Genomic DNA, 22,268 nt, shown 5'->3' with positions numbered 1-22,268 from the left:
GCCGCAGCGCTTTAGTGAAAGTACTCGGGGGCTGCGGGGAGAGAGATTTCCAAAAGGGGTGATTTCTCCGGGGAAGGCGGGCTGAGGTGTGTGGGGGAAGGGAACGCGGCGGGCCGCTGGGGTCGAGGAAGGGCCGCGCCGTCGCACTGACCCGTGCGTTCAGCGCCGCCGCCAGTTTGAGGCTCCCCCGCCCGTTGCAGGCCCCTCCCCGCTGGCGCGCGTCAGCTGGGCGCGAGGCGGAGCTGAGGAGCCAGACGCGTGCCGGGAACGTGCCGGGAACGAGGCGGCTGCGAGGACCGATGGATCCCGAGGGCGCGGTGAGGAGCCCGGCGGGGCCGCGGGGCCGGGCAGCCGCCCCGGAGGGCGGGAGGGCGGGCGGGCAGCGGGGCCGTCCCGCCGGGGCGCCCCGGCTCGCGCCCGCCCGCGCGGGGCCGCCATTTTGTCTGTGGCGGCCTCAGGCTGTGGAGAAGCCGCTGGCGACCCCGGGTGTGCGGGACACGGTGCCGGGGCAACGGGGCCTGGCTCGAACCTTACAGCACACGGACTGTGGAAAGTAGAGGTGTTTAGGGAGCTAAATGCGCTTAATCGCCAGGCGATCGTGGAGTCAGGTTGTCTGACCGTGGCTGTGTTCAGTGTAAAAATGAAAATAGCGATTCTCTAATGAGCAGTTGCCAGATGCACTAAGTAATCCATTAAAATATTGATGAATTTATATGTCCATAATTTTTAGGCAAATTGATAGAAAGTTTGCAAAACAGTAGAAATAAATATTTAGGCAAATGATGTGCAGATGGCACATATTTTGCTTTTTAAATACGGTTTTCTTATTGCCACAGTGATGATAAAGAGGTGGTTATCATGGTAGAGATTTTAACATGTAACACTTAAAACTCACTGGGATTTACTGTATTTAGTGTTGTGAGTTCATAAGTGGTGTGTTTAATTCCTTATTTCTTCCACTGGGGCTTTTGCATTTGTGGCTTTTTTAAATATATCGCCTCTTAAAGTGTTTACGGAGAAAAGACAATTTGGGCTCTTTGAGATAAGGACTACATTTTGGCTGTGCTGTCACTTGTTAATTGTTACAGTTGAATCCAGAAGTCTTCTTACTGAATACAATTGTCAGATGATTGTAAAGTTGGAGTGTTGTCTTCCGTGTGAGAGACGCAGAATGTAACCAGTTTTGTCCCTCAGGAGTTTTTTGCTGCAAAAATGAGTTCTCTTGGGGGCTGTAGTGACTGTGTTTTAGTACATTTGGAAAGAACTTGTATCTTCTCTAAAACTAAAATTGTGTGAACTAAGCTGGATTTATTTTCTTTAAGGTATCCACAATAATAGCATTAACCCATTACTAGAATTTGTAGCAGTAACTCTTAGATAGCTCAAGAAGCATCAGATAATCTTATTGGAGAAGTTAGTGACAATGCTACGTGGCTGCTTTCCAGCTATTATCTTCACAGCTAGGGTTGACTTTATAAGACACTATTATTTTGTTTTGAAAAGAGTTTGCAATAAAATAGTTTCATGGTTCACAAGTGTAAGCATGCTGGAAGTTAGAAAAGGCAGGCTTCACCAAATAGTGGTTTCCATGATATCCCATTGTGTTATGTTCTTTTACTGTTGCAAGAACAATCTGGTTGGTCTTCTGCAGAGGGAATTTCTGTTCAGACTGCCGTGTGCCATGTTTGTAGGCCAAGAGGGTGTTGAATTAAAATTCCAGTCTTAAATACCTGTTCTCATGAGGTGTATGGAACATATTGATTCATGTGGTGGAATTATAGGTGCTTGGCACTTGGAAAATGAACCAGAGACTGTTGCAGAGAATAGAGTTGTGTAGATGTGCGAGCACAGCTTGAGTTTAAAATGTCCATTCTATATAGGTTTAAAATAACGTCTAGTAGATAGAAGATACTTTGTGATATAGAATTCATAACATGAAATTTATGCAGCTGGGTTCTTTCCAGTTGAACCAAGATTGGTGTCCAATTTGGAAGAGTGTTTAACATTGGACTTCAGACCATGGTGTATTCACCAAGTTACTGAATTAAGATCAAGCTTGTGTTTAGACACTGAGCTACATTCTGAATAAAAAATACATGGTTAATGTTCAGTATCTGCTGTGCCTTCCAAAAAATTCTCTATGTATTGTCTGTTGAGAGTTGTTTCATTTACTGACAAATAATGTGTAAGATTTTGAAAATGTTTTCTTTCAATCAGCAGGCCACTGATCAGATGCAAACAGAATCTTTACCTTCATGTCCCAACACTGTGTCACCGGTGAGGTTAAATAATCTGATCGGTTCTCCAAGGTTTGGAACAGTTACTCCAAATCGTGTCTTTGTTGGAGGAATTGATTTTAAGGTATTCTTCCCTCATTTTGATGCTAAATTATAGTTTGTAGCCATGTAGAAATCAACAGAGGAAAAAAGAAAGACACAATCATGTGTATTTGTTTAGTTGGTAAATCCACTTCAATAGCCAAACCTACAGAAGAGAAAAACACTTTAAGCCTTGATTTGCATAACTGTCCTAGAGAATTGGCTCTACACCTAGCTGCTAGAAGCTTTACACACAGCTTTTATTTAGAGTTTTCTTTTTTCAAAGAAGATAGTTTTTGCCATCAGCTTTGCTGATGGCAGAAAAGCATGTGGAAGGTTTTGTTTATGTATACCATTTAGTGTAATTTAATAAACTGTCACAATGTTTCGTATGGCCGGTGGAGCAACTGTCAGTGGCTTTTGTTCCTATAACACTTCTGGTTCACACAAAGGTGTGTGTATTCCTTGCCAAAGTAATTTTCTTAAAGGCAAGTTTGTTTTTAAAAGAAGTATGTAAGCTTCTCCGGGTATTTTACAGTATCGATCTTAATTCATAGAATGCTTGTGCCTTTGTGTATTCCCTAAAATCTTTAAATAGCAGTGAACATTTGGCCACTCTCACCTTGTTCAGTTGATTTTAACGTTTGTGATAAGGTTAAGGTTTTTTCTCTCTTCCCTCTTTAGATAATGAATTAAGCCATTGACTTTTGCAAAACGTGCTTGGTCTGCTTAGCTGTTGCTTTCTTCCCACCAAGAGTCTCTTTCCTGCTTTAATCCTCCTAGTCTGAGACCTTGTGAGTAGTGACTCATTTGAAGAGGAGCAAGAATTGTCAGTTCACTGAGACTATTTTGCATAACAAATGCAAGAAATTCCAGAATCTTCTAGTTTATTTGGCTGAGATAATTCAAATAGAGATGTTCATATTTTAAGATGTACAAGACCTTCAGTACATTTGGACTTTTAATATTAAGTGGCACAGTAGATTTTTGCACTAACAGTAAGCAAATTACTGAAGCTGTATAAAGACCTCTCTTGCTCTCTTCTGCCTTCTCTGCAGTTTCAAAAGTTAAAATACTTTTCTGTCTAACATCAATATTTTTATTAATTATCATACTTGCCATTCATTTTAAAGGGTCTCTTGACTTGGTTCAGTTGCCGATACTTCAAAATTTATTATTAAACTGTATTTTCAACAGCGGTTTAAGCATGTTTGTAATCATAAAGAGGATGAAATTTTTTGTGGAGGGGAGAGGAAATAGAAGGGATGAAAACTCTAGCCATTTTAGTTGCTCTTCCGTTTGGTATTGTTCTTTATATCAAATACAACCTTAAATTCCTGATCTAATCCTTATTGGGTTTATGTGTCAGAATTGAATTGGTTTCTATTGGCAAACTCATGGCAAAAAGTATGGGGTTTTTCAGGGTACTTTTTTTAAGCCAAGGTCTCATTTAAGTAACTTGGGGTGATGCAAAAGCTATTGACATTATTTTTCTGAAAAAGGGAGACAATTAACAAAAATTTACTTGCTTTCTAACAAGCTCTTTTATGATTTTGCCATTTTGTCTATCACCAAGGCCGTGATTCCTGTTTGTAAGAGGAAACACCTCTCTCAAATTTAGAGAAGCAATTCAATAAGGGAAGTGACAGTTGGGAACATTTTCATCTTGATCTGAAGAGATCTTCCTTTAGTGGTGCAGGCCATGTGTCATTGACATAGGCTAATGATAAGCCTTTACCTTCCTTAAAAGAGTCTAACAAGTGCATTTGTCTTATCATAAGCAGGAAAAGGCAAGTCCTGAATGTGTATCTCATAAGTTTCTAAATACCATGTTTGCACAGATGCAGATTTCACTGTGGTCTTACAACAGCATTTCCTTCTTATTCCCCATCAATGCTCTGCACATAAACCTTTTTCTTTCCCAATTCATAGACTCGTGTAGCAAGCCCTTATGTCCTTGGGTAATACTTAGAGCACCGATCAATTTCAGACTTGGATGAGGTACATAAACCTTTCATGTGCTGGAGAGGATTCCCTGAATTGTATACAAATAATCAAAGTCATTCACTTAGAAGTAAAACAGTACTTGATATACTTTAAATTAAGGAAAAGTATAGATGAATGATGCATGCACATAACCATGCTTCTTACAGTGTTAGGTGTAGCATTAACTAAGGGCTACATAGAACAAAACTTAAAATTCAAACAAGGTGCTTATAGCATCATGTGTGATATATACTTACATTGTAAAAAAAGATTGCTAGAAGACAGAAGAGTGTTCACAAAGCTTAGGTGAGCCTTTATATTAGCAAGTTATTTTATTCCCTGCATGCTTGGAAGGGGGCAGATCCTTACAAGTTGACTTAGACCATTCTAATTTCTCCATTGAAATAACATTTTCTTACTTACAGTTGGGAGTTCCTATAGTGCACCTGTACCTATTTGCAGACTCTTATGTTAATACCACTTCAGAAAGAAGGATCCCAGTATATGCAATGGATTTGACCACTAAATCACTGTGGTTTAGGGTTGTTTTTTTTTTGTTTATGTGACCTGTGTATATCTGTATGCTCTGCTACGTTGCAGTTGAAAGTATGGTGGTGATTTTTCATACTGTAAACTGCTCTAGCATGTAATTAACAGAAATTAAATTTCAGATCTAGTACACCTGCTTCAGTGATCTTAACTGTAAAAAGACAGTTGTTACATAAATCTGCTAATGAGAAGTTTCTAGAATTATTGCTTAATAATTAATGCAGTAAAATGGGCCCTGAGGCTCATACTTGCTCATTCTTCTGTCTTGATATGCAGGGTTATAATTTGTAGCAAACTTCATCCAAAGTATGTCCATTAGTAGTCCTATGGTAAACATTGAGCTAAGTAATTGAATAACCATGCAAACCAACTTTTCCTTTTTTTTTCCCTCTTGATTTACTATACTAGACTAATGAAAATGACCTGAAGAAGTTTTTTGCTCAGTATGGCAGTGTGACAGAAGTGAAGATAATAAATGACAGAGCTGGAGTATCAAAGGGGTTGGTATAGTAGAAGAAGTGTATTGTGAAAATTGAAAACAACAGAAAGCTAACCATAATAAATTGGATTGATTTTTTATAGCTCATAATATTTTATTATTGATGTTTTATTATTCTGTGTATGCAAAAATCTGTTCTTGTCCTTTAATATCTTTATATAAATGTCTCCAATTTGCATAACTAAAACTTTATTAGTCATATTGTTATAAGATGAAGCTGTGTGCAGCTAGGACAAAATCAATAGTTTCCATTTCTTTGGGTTTTCGTAGTGACTATTACTTAAGTAGATTATCCTATCAAGTTTATTTAGTTATTAAATATATTTATTCCTATTACTGAAAGCCAGTGTGGAAAGGAGCCTAAAGTTGAGGAAGAGCTGAGATACACCTGATTGTGCTGGAGTAAATGGCAGTAACAGATTTTTGTGTGAAGATTTTTGGAGCAGCAGCATAGGGGACAAGTCTGATACTAAATCATGATTACATAAAATGGAGGCTGGAAGTCACCAGTAGCAGAAATAACAACAAACATGGAGAAAGATTAAGATTGCATAGTAGAATTGCTGCTGTAACCCAAAGGATGGTGATGTAAATAAGGTACCGAATTCCACTGCCAGAGAAGAGGGGAGAGAGCGCTGAAGCAAGAAGGAATGTGCATGAGAGTTCACCTCTAAAGTTCTCTCCTGAGCAGTAAGGACAGTTTTAATGCTGTCAGAGCTGAACTTGCTGCAGTTCAGCAAGTTATGTGCTGAACTGCAGATCTTAGCACAGAGAATGCCCTTGCATGACATGAGGGACTTGATCCCAGATCTGTCACCAAGCCTCTTGCTCTTTTAGTAAATTCCAAGAAATATCTGAGAACTGCAGTGTGTGTGTGTGTTCCTATAACCCATAATAATTATGCAGTTGTGATTGCCAGCATACATCTCACAGCAGATATGTTGGATAATAATTACTTTCCATGCTGTTAGGATTTCTATTGAACTCCAAGCAGGCTTCATTGCTTCTACTTCACAAATGATTTTAAAAACTTACAAGTTTGTGATTACATCTATTAGTTTATTGTCCAGTCTACAGAATGAAAAGTCTGTGTAGGTGAAGTCCCAAGCAGGAAAAAACTTCGTCGTCTTTGAACTTGGAAATGTTTCCAGGTTTGTTTAGAGAAGAGAAGACAATACAAGAAAAGCCCATGAAATTTGAAAGTACAGCTGGTCAGATTTACTGAACCTCTGTATTTAAGTTAGTATACAAATGCTCACAAAGAATGTTAACCTTTTATTGCAAAATCTGATCTGCTGGCAGGAGGGGCAGAGGCTCGTACATTCTGTAATCTGACCCTGAGAAATGAAACATGACCCTAAAAAAATCACGTGTACAGAAATACACATTTCACATTTCAAAGATTTCAGTAATATGTGATATTTAGGAACTCAGGTTTAATGGAGTGGGGAAGAAGGTTCTTGGGTTTTCTTATGTATGTGTTGTAAACATTCAGATAATTCCTTTGAACTGGCAGTGCCACCAAGATTGCTCTGGGAATGAATTGAGGGGGTTTGAAAAAGCAAGAATTCTGACTGGAAAGCCAGTTTGATTTATTGCAGCAGTTAGAAGAGGTACGGTAAAAGACACAAAGTGTCACAAAGTATGAAAATTGCTTCATCCTTGATCTCCACGGAACTCTTTTTAATGCTAATCTCATTAAGAATTATGAGAGAATTCACAAATAATGGCTGCATCACTGGTTTTTCTGAGAACTCCGTTTAAAATAGTGGATTGTGCTTGTGGCAGTGTGGAGCATTTACAGCTGTTGCTGAAATAGGTGGGGGCTGTAGTATCAATTGCAGCATAATATTAACTTTAAAAAAAATCCCTAGTGTTTCATCTTTGGTCACCACAAGTGAAAGGTTTAGATCAAAATCTTTGTTTAAGAGCAATGAAGGAATTTAGGACATAGGCTGAGTAGCAAGATTACCATGGTCATTCATGGTGGTATATTGCCACATAATTGAATGTAATAAGGAAGATGCTAGGAGTACAGTTGTTAATTCAATCTTTAGGGGGGTTTTTTTACCCATTAATGTACCTTGTAATGTTACTTGTACTGTACATCAAGTAATTATGTACTGTGTTTGTAATTACAAAATCTAGAGGCTTAGCTTCTGTCATTTTTGTTTAGGTATGGCTTTGTTACATTTGAAACCCAAGAAGAGGCACAGAAGATTTTACAAGATGTAAGTGATAGTCCCCATGGTGTTTGTCTCTTCAGTGAATTGGTTCATTTTGTACTAGGCCTCAGTAATCTTGTCCTGTGTTTGCCAAGTTCCATTTGAAGTTAAATTTGGTCTGATAGTTAATAAAATGGTTTAAAGAGGTCTAAGGTAAGATTTATACTGAGATATTCTGGAGCTAAGGAAGGAAGTTCTAGTTCATAGTGCTGTTTTTGACTTTCACATTGGTTATTATTTTCTTAGTCTACAGTACATGTAGAGTTAGGAGAAATTTATCCTTTACATTCCACTGCTGTCAAGATTTTTGTGTGAAAATTAGTAAGGTGGCTGCTGTCATTTATTGTCATCTTTGTTTGTCAGACCTGATTTAATGCTTTTTAGAAACAATTGGGTTCCCTTGAAGCCTTCAGTGATGAAGCTCAAGTAATTTAATTTTTGCTTCTCTTAGCTATGTTACTATCTTGACACTCTTTGTAGAGCCTCCCTTGAGACATGGTCAGCTCTTCAGTTCATTTGGTTTTGTTTAATTTGTGCTGTTGTATTTTGGTTAGAATGTCAGAGACAGTCAGGAGTTAGTCATTCATGTTGAGGGTATGAAAGTGCAGAGAAAAAAAACCCAAGTAAATGGCATCTGAGACTTGGCAAATTGCCTTCTCACAATTAGAATGCTGGTTAAAATGTGGGAAATTCCAAACCTTTGAAGTACGTGGAGCTAAAAAAGTACACAAGCAGCAACTTCTTGAGTCAACTGGCTTTCTTGCCCTGGCTTTTTAAAAATCGCTTTATTTCTCTGAGCTAAACACCAATATTGAGTACCATTTTGTAAATGGTACCATTTTGTACCGTTTTTCACCTTTTGTAACTGAAAGGCTGTTCCATGTAAAGTCTTACTGAACTCTTACTTTGCCTGCTCTAAGTTCTTTAATTTGGATGTCCTACAATTCTATCGCCTTTCTCATCTTCGCACATTTCTACTATCTCATATTCATCTGAAGCTCTTATAGTATCTAGGTCTTTCTCCATCTTAAGCTGTTTCTAGGTTTCAATTTATGTACGAAATTAATGGGTTTTTGTTCTATATTCTTGAATTTTTTTGTATGAAACTGATCTTCCTCTGATTTTTTTTTTTTTTTTTATTTTTGGTCCTATTTTGAGTAATGTCTCCAGAACTTCCTTTTATTTTGTCTAGTAACTATGTGTTAGTATTAAAAACAGACCTTGAGGATTTTCTTCAGGTTCCAGACACATATCCTAGGGTCTGGTTTCAGCGTAACTGCTCTCAGTGCTAATGTATCTAAGCTATTAAGTTATTTTTCACTTCTCAGACATGTAGATCAGTGTAGAAAATAATGTCTTCTTTCTTTAATTCTAGGCTAAAAAACTCAACTATAAGGATAAGAAATTGAATATTGGACCAGCAATAAGAAAGCAAGTGCGAAGTCCTAATGCTCGTATGTATTTTTACTTGCATTTGTGTATTGTCAATATTGATATAAGTTTTTAACCAAGATGTACCTGCTCTGCACTAATGCTGTGTGTGGCATGTGCTCAGAATGGTTTGCAGTGGAAGTAAATGCATGTGAGTGGAAGTGTTGAAATAAATAATTCATGGTTTCTTGGTTCTTTCATCTCTCAATATATTGTTTATTTTACTTTATTAGAGACAGTTAACTATCTAGGAACAAACTGAATGGAAATTCAAGTTGTCTGGCAGAACCTTAAATCTAATTTAGTGTGTCCTCCCAGGTTCTACAGGATAAAGCAGGCTTTGCTGGTTAGTTGCATTGTTATTCATTGATTTATTTCTGTAACTAAAATCTGGATTGTTGTGTCTTGCTTTATTTGGTAGAAACCATAAGGAATGGGTGGTTGCAGTCCCCACTCTCTTCTTAGCTGTTTTTTCTAAGATACTGAATGGATACTATGAAAATGTAGGTTATAAATCACCAACTTTTAAGATGAGATCTGTCAGTTGTCTTCAGTAAGGGCTGCATGTCAGAGGTGTAAAACAGATTTCAAGTGCAGCAGACAATGAAGTGTACTTCAGGACTTTGCTGCATTATTTGTCATATGGTACCTTTTGGAAGAGTTAAGAAAAACCCATCCTTTTGCTCATCTTCGTTCTGAGGCCAGAATACAGAAGAATGTTGGTTTAATTCTGAAGCTTTCTTTAGTTTGTCATGCTCTGTTAGAAGTAGTTCATGTGTACAATAATGCTGTTGGTGCAGACACACTTGATGGAGGACAAGAGGTTTGCCTCTTCCCGGTGTGTGCCTGCCTAAGTATGCCCTTTTCCCTTGAGTGTAAATGTATGGGTTATTATTTGCCACGGGGAATTGCAATACTTGTTCTAACTGTATGGTTTCTTCGCTTTACAAATTATTCAGTATCATCTTTGCTCAGGCATCATCAAGAGATTGCATGCCATTTTCTTGCTGTGCCTCATTTTACTTTCCATCTTTGACTTACACTTTCTCAGTTAGGTTGTCTGACTTGTGGGGCTTCCTTCCTCTGACTCTTATAATGTGTATATTGATAGAAAAGGGGCACATCTCTGTGTTTTAATTGAGACATGAGGCAACAGAGGGGTAAACCAAATATCTTAAAAAATTTTTCTGGAGAAAGCTGCTTCATTCTTTTGAGATCTTTATTTGTGGACCTGTTCAACTACCAGTTGTCTCTCATGCCTGGGATAGAGCTGTGATACAAGATCATACTGGCATTCAGACACATCCTAGGGCCTGGTTTCAGTGTCTCTGCTCTCATGCTCAGTGTACCTCAGTCACCAGGATGCTCAGTCACCTCCTGCAGCTCACTCATCAATCATCATCAGGGTTCATCAAGCCAGAACACCTGGACTTACAATGTCAGTGTAGAGCTGTGGTTCCATTATATTTTGCAGAATTAAAGAGCTGGACAATATACTGCTGTCCTCTATGGCACACGTATATAGTGGTTGTCTTTCGTACTGTAAAGCAAAACGATTTTTAGCTCTTCTGTCATCATAGGATCATTTGTGATAAGAGCTTTGAATGTAACTGGGAGAGCCACTTGGTTTGTTTTTCCTCAGCATCAAAATGTATTTTTTTCATCAGTGAGTTTTCTGCATTTGATGGAAAGGATTTTCTTTGCCAGAGATTAATTCAACACTGGCAGAAAGTTTGTGCAATGTACCTTGTAGCTAGTGGATAGGATTGTTGGCCATGGGATCATGTTGATCTCATCTGAGGTACCAGTAAGCGCTCTTCTAGATTTTTTACTGGGTCTAAGACAGCCTTTAGTTTTCCTAAGCTGTGCTTAGCACCATCCTAACAAACAGCCTATCAATGGGTAATACTTCAGCTGTGTTGTTTCCAGATGTCTTCTTTTTCTAGGAATTAGTCAAACTCTTACTATCAATGAATGCTCTTGAATGTCTGTGAGACCCTTTTTGATCTTCCACTGAGCATTCTGGTGATCTCTGCAGTGTTCTTTCTGTTCATAAAATGGCACTCCTTGGTGGCTTTTATCTTTGCAAGGCAAGATGAAAAACTAAAACTTATTTGGTGATATTGTTTATATTGTGTTCTTCCTGATTTTTTCTCTACTATGTTACTATTTTGTTACTACTATTCAGCTTCAGTTACAGAATTAATTTTCCCTTTTTTTTTTTCTCTCCAGAAATCTCCCCATATTATGTATTGTGTTTAATTATTTATATGGATGTCATCTTCTGCAGCCTTTCCCTTCTAGTTCTGGAGACATCCTGTAGCCATTTGCTTTCATCATTGTGTTTGAGAGGGAATTGAGATGGCATTAGACACGCTGCTCCATTTTCTTTCCTTTGAATGTTTTCTTTCTGTGAAGATCAAAAATTATATTCTCTTTTTTCATGGTGTACGCATCTAAGAAAAGTTACTTGTAAATAACTTTTAAAATATATATTCCAGGTTCTGCTGTGACACCACAAACTGGTACAATGTATGCAACTACTGCTGTATCACCAGAAGCTGGTACAATGTACTTGACCACTTCCAGTGGATATCCATATGTTTACCATAATGGAGTGGCTTATTTTCATACATCTGAAGTCTCTCCTGTTCAGCAGCCATGGCCAGTAAGGAATTTATTTTTCTATTTGTGCTTTTCTATGGAGCAGGATAACTGCAGTGTTTTCAAGTCCCTTCTGCTTCAGTTTCTTCAGCTATGCTAGATGTTTAGATGGCTTCCTTATACTGGGCTGGTTTTATGTTGTTTTGTTTGTTTGTTTTTAAGTAACACTTCATTTTATTTTGCTTCTACAGAGGACTTTTCCTTTGGTGTGACCTATTGAACAGGATAGTTCATATTCAGTCTGGGCCTTGCCCCAGGAATACCTTTTACTATATCGAGGTAGTGATGGCCTAGTGCTTTCTAGAAGGGTGTAAGTGAATATGCCAAAGATTTTTGTTTGATGTAAGCCATTAGAGACACTGGATTTGAAGCACATTAAGTGTAGGTTAAAGTTTAGTGAATCATTTTCAAAAGGGAGGGGATGGTTCAGCATTATAGCTCCAGAGCTGTGTGTAATAGGAGTGACAGTTTACAAAATTGCTGCATTAAGATTTGTAACTTCTTTTCTTTTGAAGTCTCGATCTGTTTCCAGTTCACCTGTGATGGTTGCTCCACCTGTTTATCAGTCTCCTACATACCACTATCAGGTATCTGTTTGAAAATTGATTTTCAGACCATGAGTAATCCTCCAGCCATGCAGTACTATTTGCAGCAGTGTCCCAGGTCTGTTTATTCTTGGGAAATAAAAAGACTGTTCATAATAATAGTGTGAAACATTTTAACTTCATTGAAGACTTACTAAAATACAGTTTATTTTGCTTATGTAACTACATGAAAGTTTAATAAATTACACTTTCTTTTGTGTTGCAGGACAACTGGCTTATCAGCTAAGCCAAACTCCTGCTCAGAGTAGGGCTGGTTAGATCAGGTTTCATGGGTACTTGTCCATTTTTGTTTTAAGTAGATCTAATGATGAAGATTCCACACATTTCTGGAGAGCCTCTTCCTTTACTTGACCCTTCTCATTGTAAAAGACTTTTTCCCTTAAAGCTACAGCATTTTTTAGTGGTCAGGCTTGGGTTCATTGATTCTTGTGCTCTCATCACCTTTGCTGAGAATCTGACTTAAGTATTTTTGAAGTTTATGAAATGGTCAAGTTGGAGCCTGAGTGAAAATAGACAAAACCACGTTCCTGAATAATTTGGGGCTTAATGAAAGTCGTGTTTCCTCTCTTTAGTTGAGAATTAATTACAGATTTGAGAATAATAGTGTTCTATGTGTATTTATTCTTCACTACATTAGTGACATCATCTTATTCAATTTTAGGCACCAACACAGTGTCTTTCAAGTCAGTGGCAGTGGTCTGTCCCACAGGTAAATACAGTTCATAATTGCAGCATTTTATCATAATTTTTCACCTAGTTCATAGTTTGGTTGGAATTAGTATTAATTGCTGTATTTTAGCAATGTATTTACAACATTTACTGCTATAATGGAAGGCATAAAATAGCATCTGTTGAAACATTAAATACGAATCTGATGTAAAGAAAACATCTTCCCCTCCCCTTCTCTTTAGCAAAACATTTGTATCAAATTACATAACAAATTCTTCAGAAGCAAGTAAAAACTGCCACATTTTGTCTGATTAAAGAAATGGGTTTTAACTTCCCAATTAACTGATAGTAACTGTGATATTTCACAGGAGTAGAGAGTTAGCAGAAACTTGTGGACACACACAGGGTGAAATTTGACCCAGGCCCCTGAAGTAGGAAAAGATATTGTTAACTTACTCATTTTGGGGGGACAGTTTATCTGTTTTGTAAAAGAGCAGCTTAATATGGAAATCTAGACATTTGAGTAGCTCAGTGTTTGAACCTGTAAGGGGGACCAAGTTCCTTAAGCTTGAACTGTTACATTGCAGCCTCGTTACTTTAATAGCAGCCAGCCTTGTCCAGTTATAGTCTGTTCCACTCTAATAGATCAATCCACTGCTTTGAAATCAGGGTGCTGAATTACAGAGACACTCTAAATATTTTAAAACAAAAAACTTGTTTTGCTAGTGTAACAGTGTAGCAAGGAAAAATTTAACTGTAGTATATTTCTGTGATCTTAAGTCTGAATTTTACAAGTTTTAGGATTTTGCAATTCTCTCTAAAATGTAAATAAAATCTTAAAACCACATAAAATTGAAGGACTTTTTTATTCTACTACCTGACCTTTCTGTCTGTTTCCCTCTCACTTAGTTTCTTTAGGTTATTAAAGATTAATTTAACACTTTATTTTAAAGCTTTATCTTTCATTTATATGCAGCAAAGAAGACTGTAAAATAAGCTCTTTATCCCACTTAAATCATAAAATTTATTAGAATAATGTGTTTTATTTCAGTCTCCTACCTCTTCACCCCCACTCCTGTATCTGCAACCATCTGAAGTCTTCTATCAGCCAATAGGAATTAACCAGGAGGGTGGATGTATATCACCACCTCTCCTAATGGAAGCTGCAGTTCCTGAGGTATTTTTAAAAATGAAAAAAAGTGTACTGAAAATTGAAATGCTTATTTGTGATTGGAAAATACAATCTTTTATTTTAAGCACTGGATGTTAGAGCAGTTAGGTCAACTGCTCCGGTAGTTATGTTGATGTTAAATAATTTCAGCTGTCCTCAAGTTAAAATTTCTCTTCCTGTCTAGGAGAATGCTTTGATTCTGAAATATTTTTGAGAGTCACAAATGTATTTCAAACAGCAATATAAGGATTTGTCAATTGGTTTTGTTTGCAAGTAATGTTTAAGTAAAATGGAGTCCATTCTTTGGAATTTGGGTTTAATATCCCTGAACCACAATAGTTTATTGAAATAATTCTTTCATGAGTAGAAGCTTGTTTCTAAATATTTTGATGATCTGAGTTAATTAAGAGTGCTTTATTGTACTTAAAAAATCAATTAATCATTAGAAATGTTACTGATACAGAGTCAAAAAGCTGTGAGCAAAAAATACTTGATCATTCAACTGGTCTCTTCATAATTGGATATTAAAGATGATAGTAAATGGCTACAGAAAAACTGAATTACACACATTTTCAATTTGGAATTAATTGGTACTTCTCAAATAGTCATTCCTCATGAATGGGCCAAAATAGATGCTAAATTAGGACATCTAATACTAGTAAAACTGGTATTTCAGATGTCTGAAGGGGAGAATTGTGACATGATGAAGTAATTCAATTTCCCTACAAAGACACTGAATGATACAAGGCTTGGGTTATGGGGGTTTTTCTTCCTTTTTCAAAGTGCATAAATCTTGTATTTACTTTATAGTCATAATCTTATTAACAGTACTATTTTACCTTTCCTATTTCATGATTTTGATATAAAGCTGTACAGAGATGTGAAATCCATGAGCACTAAGAAAATAGATGAAATTATTTAAGAAATATTTTGATATTATGTGCTCTCAGTTTACAGATAGGCAATTCATTCATGTTAAGGGAAGCAGTGTGTCAAATTTCAGAAGAACGTTGTAAAATTCCAAGAATAATCTGTATTACTTGTATGTAAATATTTTATAAGCCTGGTACTGCTGGGAATTAAATTTTCAATGTACTAATCTACACATTTAAATGCTGTTCCCATTAGAGTTGAGTGAAATGGATTTGTAATAGAGAAGCTGCTACTTCTGTCAAGGAACATGATTTGTGACACTGATTTAAGCTAAATTAAGTTTACTGAACTTTACCAGTCAGTGGGGAAAACATAGATTTAAATATTGAAACCGTGTTTATAAAAAAGTCAGTAATTCAGGTAAACATCAAAAATTTGGAGTTTTACAGATTCTAAATTCATATGAGAGGGTTAAAAACATTGTGAAACAAGCTTTTGTGCTAATAATTTGTATTTTTTTTTAATACTAGCTGTATTCTGATCATGGAGTTCAAACACTACATCACCAGCCCTATGTCCAGAGTCACATAGCCATGCCTGCAGCTGTGAGTATCAAACTAAGATAGTTATAGCAAACATGGCAGTATTGCTGTCTCCTTTCTTGAAGCAGTGGCACTAAGACAAGAGGGAATGGATGAAAAAGTCTTTAATGAATTGGGAAATAAGGAAATGGGAAATGTTGGGAGAGAAACATATTTTTCTTATCTTGAAGTTTTGTTACAGAGCCACAAAGATGTTATTTTGGAGCTATTTGGGGAAACTAAGAAGTCAAAACATGACTAGTTAACAGTGAGCTACAAAGTAAACCACAAATAAGTACCACTTGGGGAGAAAATGGTGAACCTCATTCAGGTCTTTGAAGTGGTGGTTACAAATCCTTGTTTCTTTCTCTGGGTCTTTACATTACATTCATTACTTTGGCTTTAATATAAAGCACCTCATGTTATGGAGAGGTAAGATTTTGAAACACAGAGAATGAAAAACTGTCCCAGTCTGTCACCTCTGGGTGTTGTCCTGTGTAGTTCTGATTTAGGAAGGCCATATGAATATTATTCTGTGTCACATGATGCAAGTTGTTGGATTTTTTTTGGCTTCCAGTTTAAAGTACTCTTGCCTAAATTAATGAGGCTGTTCATACCATACATGAAATAATGTCAAGACTGATTTCCCTAATGACAGAGATCTGAAGTTGTCAGTAATTACACTTGATATTACAGCATTTACTCTTCTGTGGAAGGTGCTACTTAGCTGCAAGTGGAAGACTAAACATAAGTGAATAAAAGCCATGTTATAAGCTCTCTTATCCACACATTTTAAATTTTAATTTTCATAGTTTTTTCCAGACTATTGTAAAACAGCATGAACTAGTTCTTTCCAGCAGAGGGAGGTGTAACCCAAGTGTTTTCGTGGCATGAAGTGTGCCCTGTATTTCTTGTTCATCCTTTCCTGTTTTCTCAGAAGCCTTGTTATCTAGAATTGAAACCCTGCTCTGTTCAGGTCTCAAGTAGATTCACAGATACTGAAACCTTTCTAAAGGCTTACTGAATTCTGATAATTTTATTTGTTACAGCTTGATGCTGAATGCTCTTTGGGTTTTATTTATTTAGTTAGCTTCATTTACTATTAATTAGTAGTTCTAAAATATAGCTCTCCCTTTTAAATTTTCATATTACCTTTTCACACACTGACTTGGAGTTTGAATGTTTCCCAGGTAATGGATATGATCAGCTTGTATTGTGTCTGTCAGTGTGGCTGAGCTCTCATCAATGATGGAAAAAGGCAAATGTTGTCAGCACTCTGCTATGTGTTAGGCAAATGGCTGTGGTATTAGCACCTGCTCCCCAGCTGCAGAAGGCGACTGCCTGGTGACTGTAGTCTTCTTAAAATACCCCAACAAATATATCTGCTGCTTGAAAACTGCCAAGTAGTGGCCACGTAGGAGAAAGCAGGTGCCTGAAGTAATGACTATACCTTGGAGGAAATCTACTAATTGCCTTCACTGCACTGTGTATTCCCAGTGCAATTCCTGGGCTTTGTCCAAGGAGCTGTAAGTCAGGTGGTGAGAGTAGGATGCTACAGCTGGTATCCAGATCTTTTTGATAGTCCAAGACTTCTTACAGATTTCAAATGCAGCTCAAAGCACATCATTCTCTCTGTTCTACCATCAGTAGAACCACTAGTAGTTATTGAATTAGATCAACAAACTGCTATTTTTTAGTACAAAATTTTTAATAGTGCTAAATGAAAATTAAAAGACAACGTTCTCCAACTTCCAACTGTAAATTATTTTGAGATCCAAATTTGGTATTTAAGATCAAGTTTGAATCAAAAATGCTAATCCCCTCCCTGTGATCATGTGTTTGCTAAAGAGGTTGAATATATTTCCTTTAAGCTTAATTCTTTTGGCAATTAATAGAATGTCCTGTTTGTGAGCATGTGGAAGTGACTTCAGCTATTTACATTTATACAAATGGATAAGTTGAACATTCATTCTCAAAGGCCGCCAGGTGACAACATTTTTTTTTTAGGAAGTGAGAAGATTTCTCACCTCTACTGTATGTTTCAGATCCTATATAATCTCCTAATATGGAGATTAGTGTTTGGATGCTTCCAAAGGGATATGTTAAATAGTGTCTGGTAGTAAAAGTTACCTGGGCTATAGTAACAGTGGAAACTTGAGAGGATTGGAATTTTATTTCAGGCCCAGGACAAATATCTGTGAATTAAGTTTTGGTTTTGCTAAGTAGTTATCTTAAGTTCTGAGGCATTGGCCTGGTAAATGTTTGCTGTTTATTTTATGTGTATATGAGGGAGACCCCTGAGGACCGAGGAGCTATGCACACAAAATTTGCAGTCTACGGAGAGTGAGCAAGGTGTAAAAGGTTCTGGCACATAGACAGAGTGGGTGGGTCAAGGTTGTTTTACTTGATGCTTTTAGCTTTTTTTTTTCCTTATTATCTACCTTTTTGAGCTGCAGTGTCCCCTTTGGGGGGGTAGGCATGGCTCTACTCTGTCACAGTTACTGTTTTTCCCATAGTTTGTGTCAAGCAGTGTTTTTGGGTGGCATCAACAGTACCAGACAATAAAGTGTCATTTGTCCTGTAGTGCCTGGATGTTTGCATTCAGATCATAATGGTGCATGATGGCCTTTGGGTTGTGAGTATTCTGTAAATTTAACTGAACATAGCACACTGTCTTTCTCTGCAGTTAAGAGTAATCAGGAAAGATTTATGTTCAGTGTGCATAATACGTATAAATAGGTGTGTTTGTAAATGTTTGTGTAGATACACACGCAAGTAGATTGATGTAAATTGTGTCTTTTATAAGAGTTCTGGTGTAATCATTTGGGGAAAAGTTTAGTTATTTTGTACTTGTACAGCATGTTATTGTCTGATATTCCATCTAAAACAACAAAAAATATTGCTGCATATTTTCTTTATAGGTAAGTGAAATTGAAAGAGATTAAGCCTTTTGTTTATAGATATGTTAGTCTAAGAAACATGAATCTAAACTTCTAGTTATATGATTGACAAGAGACTTACCACCAGCTGTAGTTAGGTCTGTTGCCTCTAAAATGGATGTTTGAAAACTCCACTTGCTAATGTAATATTAACATGGAAAGGTACAGGGGGGTGCATGTGTTTTCTCATTGTTACAATCTGTGTTCTCTTTACAAACTTCTTTCTTTTCTGTTAGTTTGCTGTTGTTTCAGTTCAGTGGGTTTTGTTCTTTTGATTTATCTTTACTTGATGATGCTATGGAATGTTCACTGTTAAAGCATTTGTGCCACTATAGTCCAGCTTTACTGATTAATTTTTTTTTTATTTTTTATTTTTTTTGTGTGTACATCCAGTCCTTCCTGTGTGGCTGAGATCCATCATCAACATAACAGCTAGCAGCTGCCAGTTGTGGAATTTGGGTCAGTTGTTCAATTGCAATGCTTGCTATTTATGAATTAGTGAATAATGAAACATGCTCAGATCTAACACAGTCTGCAGCATCACTTACCTGCTTCCTGCAGTTTGACACTTACTAATAATGCTCTTCATAAAACAAACTCTATATAATCAGTGTCATTCATTCCTGGGATGGTAATGTATATGTAAACTCCATCATCATTTTAGTTTAACTACCCGAATTTTATGTAGGTTTGTATTGTTTTCCTTCAACAAGAATGAAATTTTCAATACTTCCAATGTATGATTTTTTTGTTTGTTTGTTTCTGAAAACTGTTTTAATTCCCTTTTGACTACTTCTTTGCTTTTTGTTCCCTATTTTGTGCAATTTACAGTAGCTTGTGTTTATAGGGCTATACTCTGGCAGGTGCTCAAGCATGCTTTTACTGTGAAAATGCTGCCTCTTATTGTTGCTTACATTTTTTAAAAAAACTAAGGTTTTAATGAAAAGAGCCACCTAGGGAAGAATATGTGTTTTCAATGTCTTAAAATTTGAGTCAATTTCTTACTTGATAGCCTTCAAACAGCTTACTGATTTTAGCAGGGCCTTGCTATATGTTAAGATGTGACTTCTCATCTGCATATGTGCCTGTATGATTTATCCCCAGCTGTGGCTTTTAAACAAACATTAGAAGTCTACCAGTGTAAAACTGGGGATAATTTTCTCATTAGACAAAGAAGAATGTGTTTGTATCCTATCTATACTAATAGAAGTTAATCAAAAGAAAAAGAAAAATATATTGGGGTTGAAATCCTGTAAAGTTGATACGAAAACTAAAGAGCATGGAACCTTGGAAGTTTTGAAAAGCAGTGTAAAACATGATGGGGAGTTAGTAGATGATGGAGAGAGACTGATACCTTGAGATTATAGTGGGTTGGATATCCTGTATATACTGCAGCTGGTTGTATTAGGAAACTATCAGAGTCAGAAGGAGGGCAAAAAGTTTACATTTAATGAAATAAAAAAGAAGTTAGTGCTGAAAAGGCCTGGGGTAAGAAATAAGGTTATAAAAAAAGGACAGTTTGAGTCTATCATAGTTAAGTAAAGAGTGAAAGAGATGGCCAGTGCACGTTTGGGATGTAGAGCAGCTGAAATAGGGGGACTGTAAGAGAATTTGATCTTTGGAAGAATAAACAGAATAGTACAAATATTCTAAAATTTGTTTGTGCTATTACCTAAAATGGTAGCTGTGTTTTCTGCATCTTGCCATCAGCATTATTTGTCATAATTTGTCAGCAGCAAGTGGCATCCACTGACAAATTATGTAAGCACAGTCTATTGACTCTCAGTTTAAAAATAAAACAACTTTCAGTTGTTTAGTTCAGGTTTTATGTATCAGCTACTAAAAACTTAATGTAAACATTATTGTAAGTACCCATAGTAAAGCACTGCCCTAATCTACATTACAGAGAATGCTAAAGTAAAAAAAAAACCCAACATTTTTTTCACTGTACACTTTGTAAAAAGAAATTTTCCCCAGCCAATTATAAAGAGGATGCAATTGCTTTAATAACTTGACATACCTTCATAACACTATATGATTCATGAACAAAACTTGGTTATTTTCTTTAGTAAAAGAATTCTGAACTCATTCTAAGATTCCATGCTTGTAAATAAAGGAAGGTATTTCCTGCCACTGTGGGCTTCATGACCTAGGTGCATAATGAAAATCTGTTTTTCCTTCTTGAACCAAGTCTGTCCAGCTTATGCAATAGTGGACTGTAACTATTCATTGAAGCATTATTAATGCAGTAAATGGGACAACTTTGGAATGGAAGAAACAACACAGCATTTTTCCCTCTCTTTAGGAATTGAGGTCGCATTCTGTGAGAAGAAATGTTCTGCATCATTCATCTGTGAGTCTGAAACCTCAGTATGCATGAAGTCATCAGTTTCATCCTAGAAAAGATTACAGAATGGAAGATAAAATTTTACACTACCTTCTACAGATGCTGTAAAACACTGGGTTTTTAGCTGTGTATTTTGCTAAAATACCTATCACAGGGGAGGGTATGTTCTTCCTAACTTCTGACATTTTCCTATAGGTTCCCAGTTAAAATACCACCACTTTTTGTCAATTAATAACATGGAATTTTATAGTTTTGTCAGATAAAACCATAATAATAATAATTTTATCCCTGGACTTCTTTTCTTGATAGAAATCCTGTTACAGGACAGAAAGGTGATTTCTGAAACATAGCCTGCTGTGTGTATTCCAGTTACTAACCCAGACTGAAAGCCAGCGTACTTCTACTAAAGAGATAATGTCACCTTTAATTTCTGGGCTACATAAACTTTAAAGATATGTTAGTTACAAAGTTGAAGCCATTTTGCCACATACAGCATTTTTGTACTGTGGATAAAATCTGGTTATTTAAATCTATGTGAAATTCATTTCCATTCCAAAACAATTTGTCTAGCTTAATTCTTCTTGCTGTCAGTATTCTCTACTTTTATAAGGTGTTGTACTTGTGTGTCATTTTAGTGTTTGCAGTTATAACTTTTTAAAATAAAATTTGGACCCCTAGTTTAATAATGAATTGTTCTCATCCTAATATTTTTCTCTCATATGCATTTGGTTTTATAGTACATTTTTAGCTATAGAAAAAGGTAAGAATTGACTACTTGAATTAGAAAAAACATTGAAAATTTCTCTTCGCTTCTTTGACATTTTCTGTTGTCTGTATGAAAATAAGGCAGTAACAGAAATTGAGATGAAATACTATTTTTTTTCTTGATTCAGGAAAATAATTTTGTTTTTTGGTAGTGGTGGGTTGTTTGTTTTTTGGTTTTTGATTCTCCCCTCACCACCTAGGGTTCCTTCTATTCATTACAAAAGTCAGATTCCCCAAAGGTTGAAAATGCAGCCTCTCTATTAACAGGAGTTCATGGTATGGGTTATTGCTTCTTTCGCACTGAAATCTTTATTTTTTATATCTAAAATATCCTTGAGCTGTTCAATTTTATTTGTTTTGTAGTAATTTGGGGGTTTTCTTTCTGTGTGGATTTGTTTTGTTGGTGCCTTTTACCTTTTAATCATTCAGAGATCTTGCCAGGTGGACATTGTAGTCAGTGAATATTCCATGTATGATATGTAAATCTCTTTAAAGATTTTTCTAGTGTTCAATATGCTTTGTGTTATCCAGGAAGAGAGTTGGAGTCCAGTTATGGTTTTATGCTGTAATGAAATTGTTAGGAAGGGAGATGCCATGTACTAGGTTTTGTTTGCAAGTTTCCTCAAGTGACTTTGCACCTTCAACT

General features: G+C 36.5%; 1 protein-coding gene across 4 annotated transcripts; it reads left to right on the top strand.

Moving 5' to 3' along the window:
* Positions 1-165: 165 nt before the first annotated feature.
* Positions 166-21,734, top strand: BOLL (boule homolog, RNA binding protein). 4 transcript variants are annotated; one of them, XM_015634700.3, is made up of 12 exons: positions 166-317; positions 2,218-2,361; positions 5,262-5,353; positions 7,529-7,583; positions 8,953-9,031; positions 11,510-11,676; positions 12,188-12,259; positions 12,939-12,986; positions 13,998-14,123; positions 15,521-15,595; positions 18,904-18,969; positions 20,816-21,734. In XM_015634700.3, the coding sequence occupies exons 1-11, from the start codon at positions 300-302 to the stop codon at positions 18,919-18,921; spliced, it is 894 nt and encodes a 297-aa protein (XP_015490186.1). In that variant the 5' UTR covers positions 166-299; the 3' UTR covers positions 18,922-18,969; positions 20,816-21,734. The 4 variants fall into 4 exon arrangements, with proteins under 4 accessions (XP_015490186.1, XP_015490187.1, XP_015490188.1 ...); XM_015634701.3 differs by having other exon boundaries at positions 169-317; positions 2,221-2,361; XM_015634702.2 differs by lacking the exon at positions 166-317 and adding an exon at positions 476-559.
* The last annotated feature ends 534 nt before the right edge of the window (positions 21,735-22,268 follow it).

Source organism: Parus major, chromosome 7 (assembly GCF_001522545.3).
Source record: "Parus major isolate Abel chromosome 7, Parus_major1.1, whole genome shotgun sequence".
Taxonomy (NCBI): domain Eukaryota; kingdom Metazoa; phylum Chordata; class Aves; order Passeriformes; family Paridae; genus Parus; species Parus major.
This window is presented reverse-complemented; position numbering and strand designations above follow the sequence as displayed.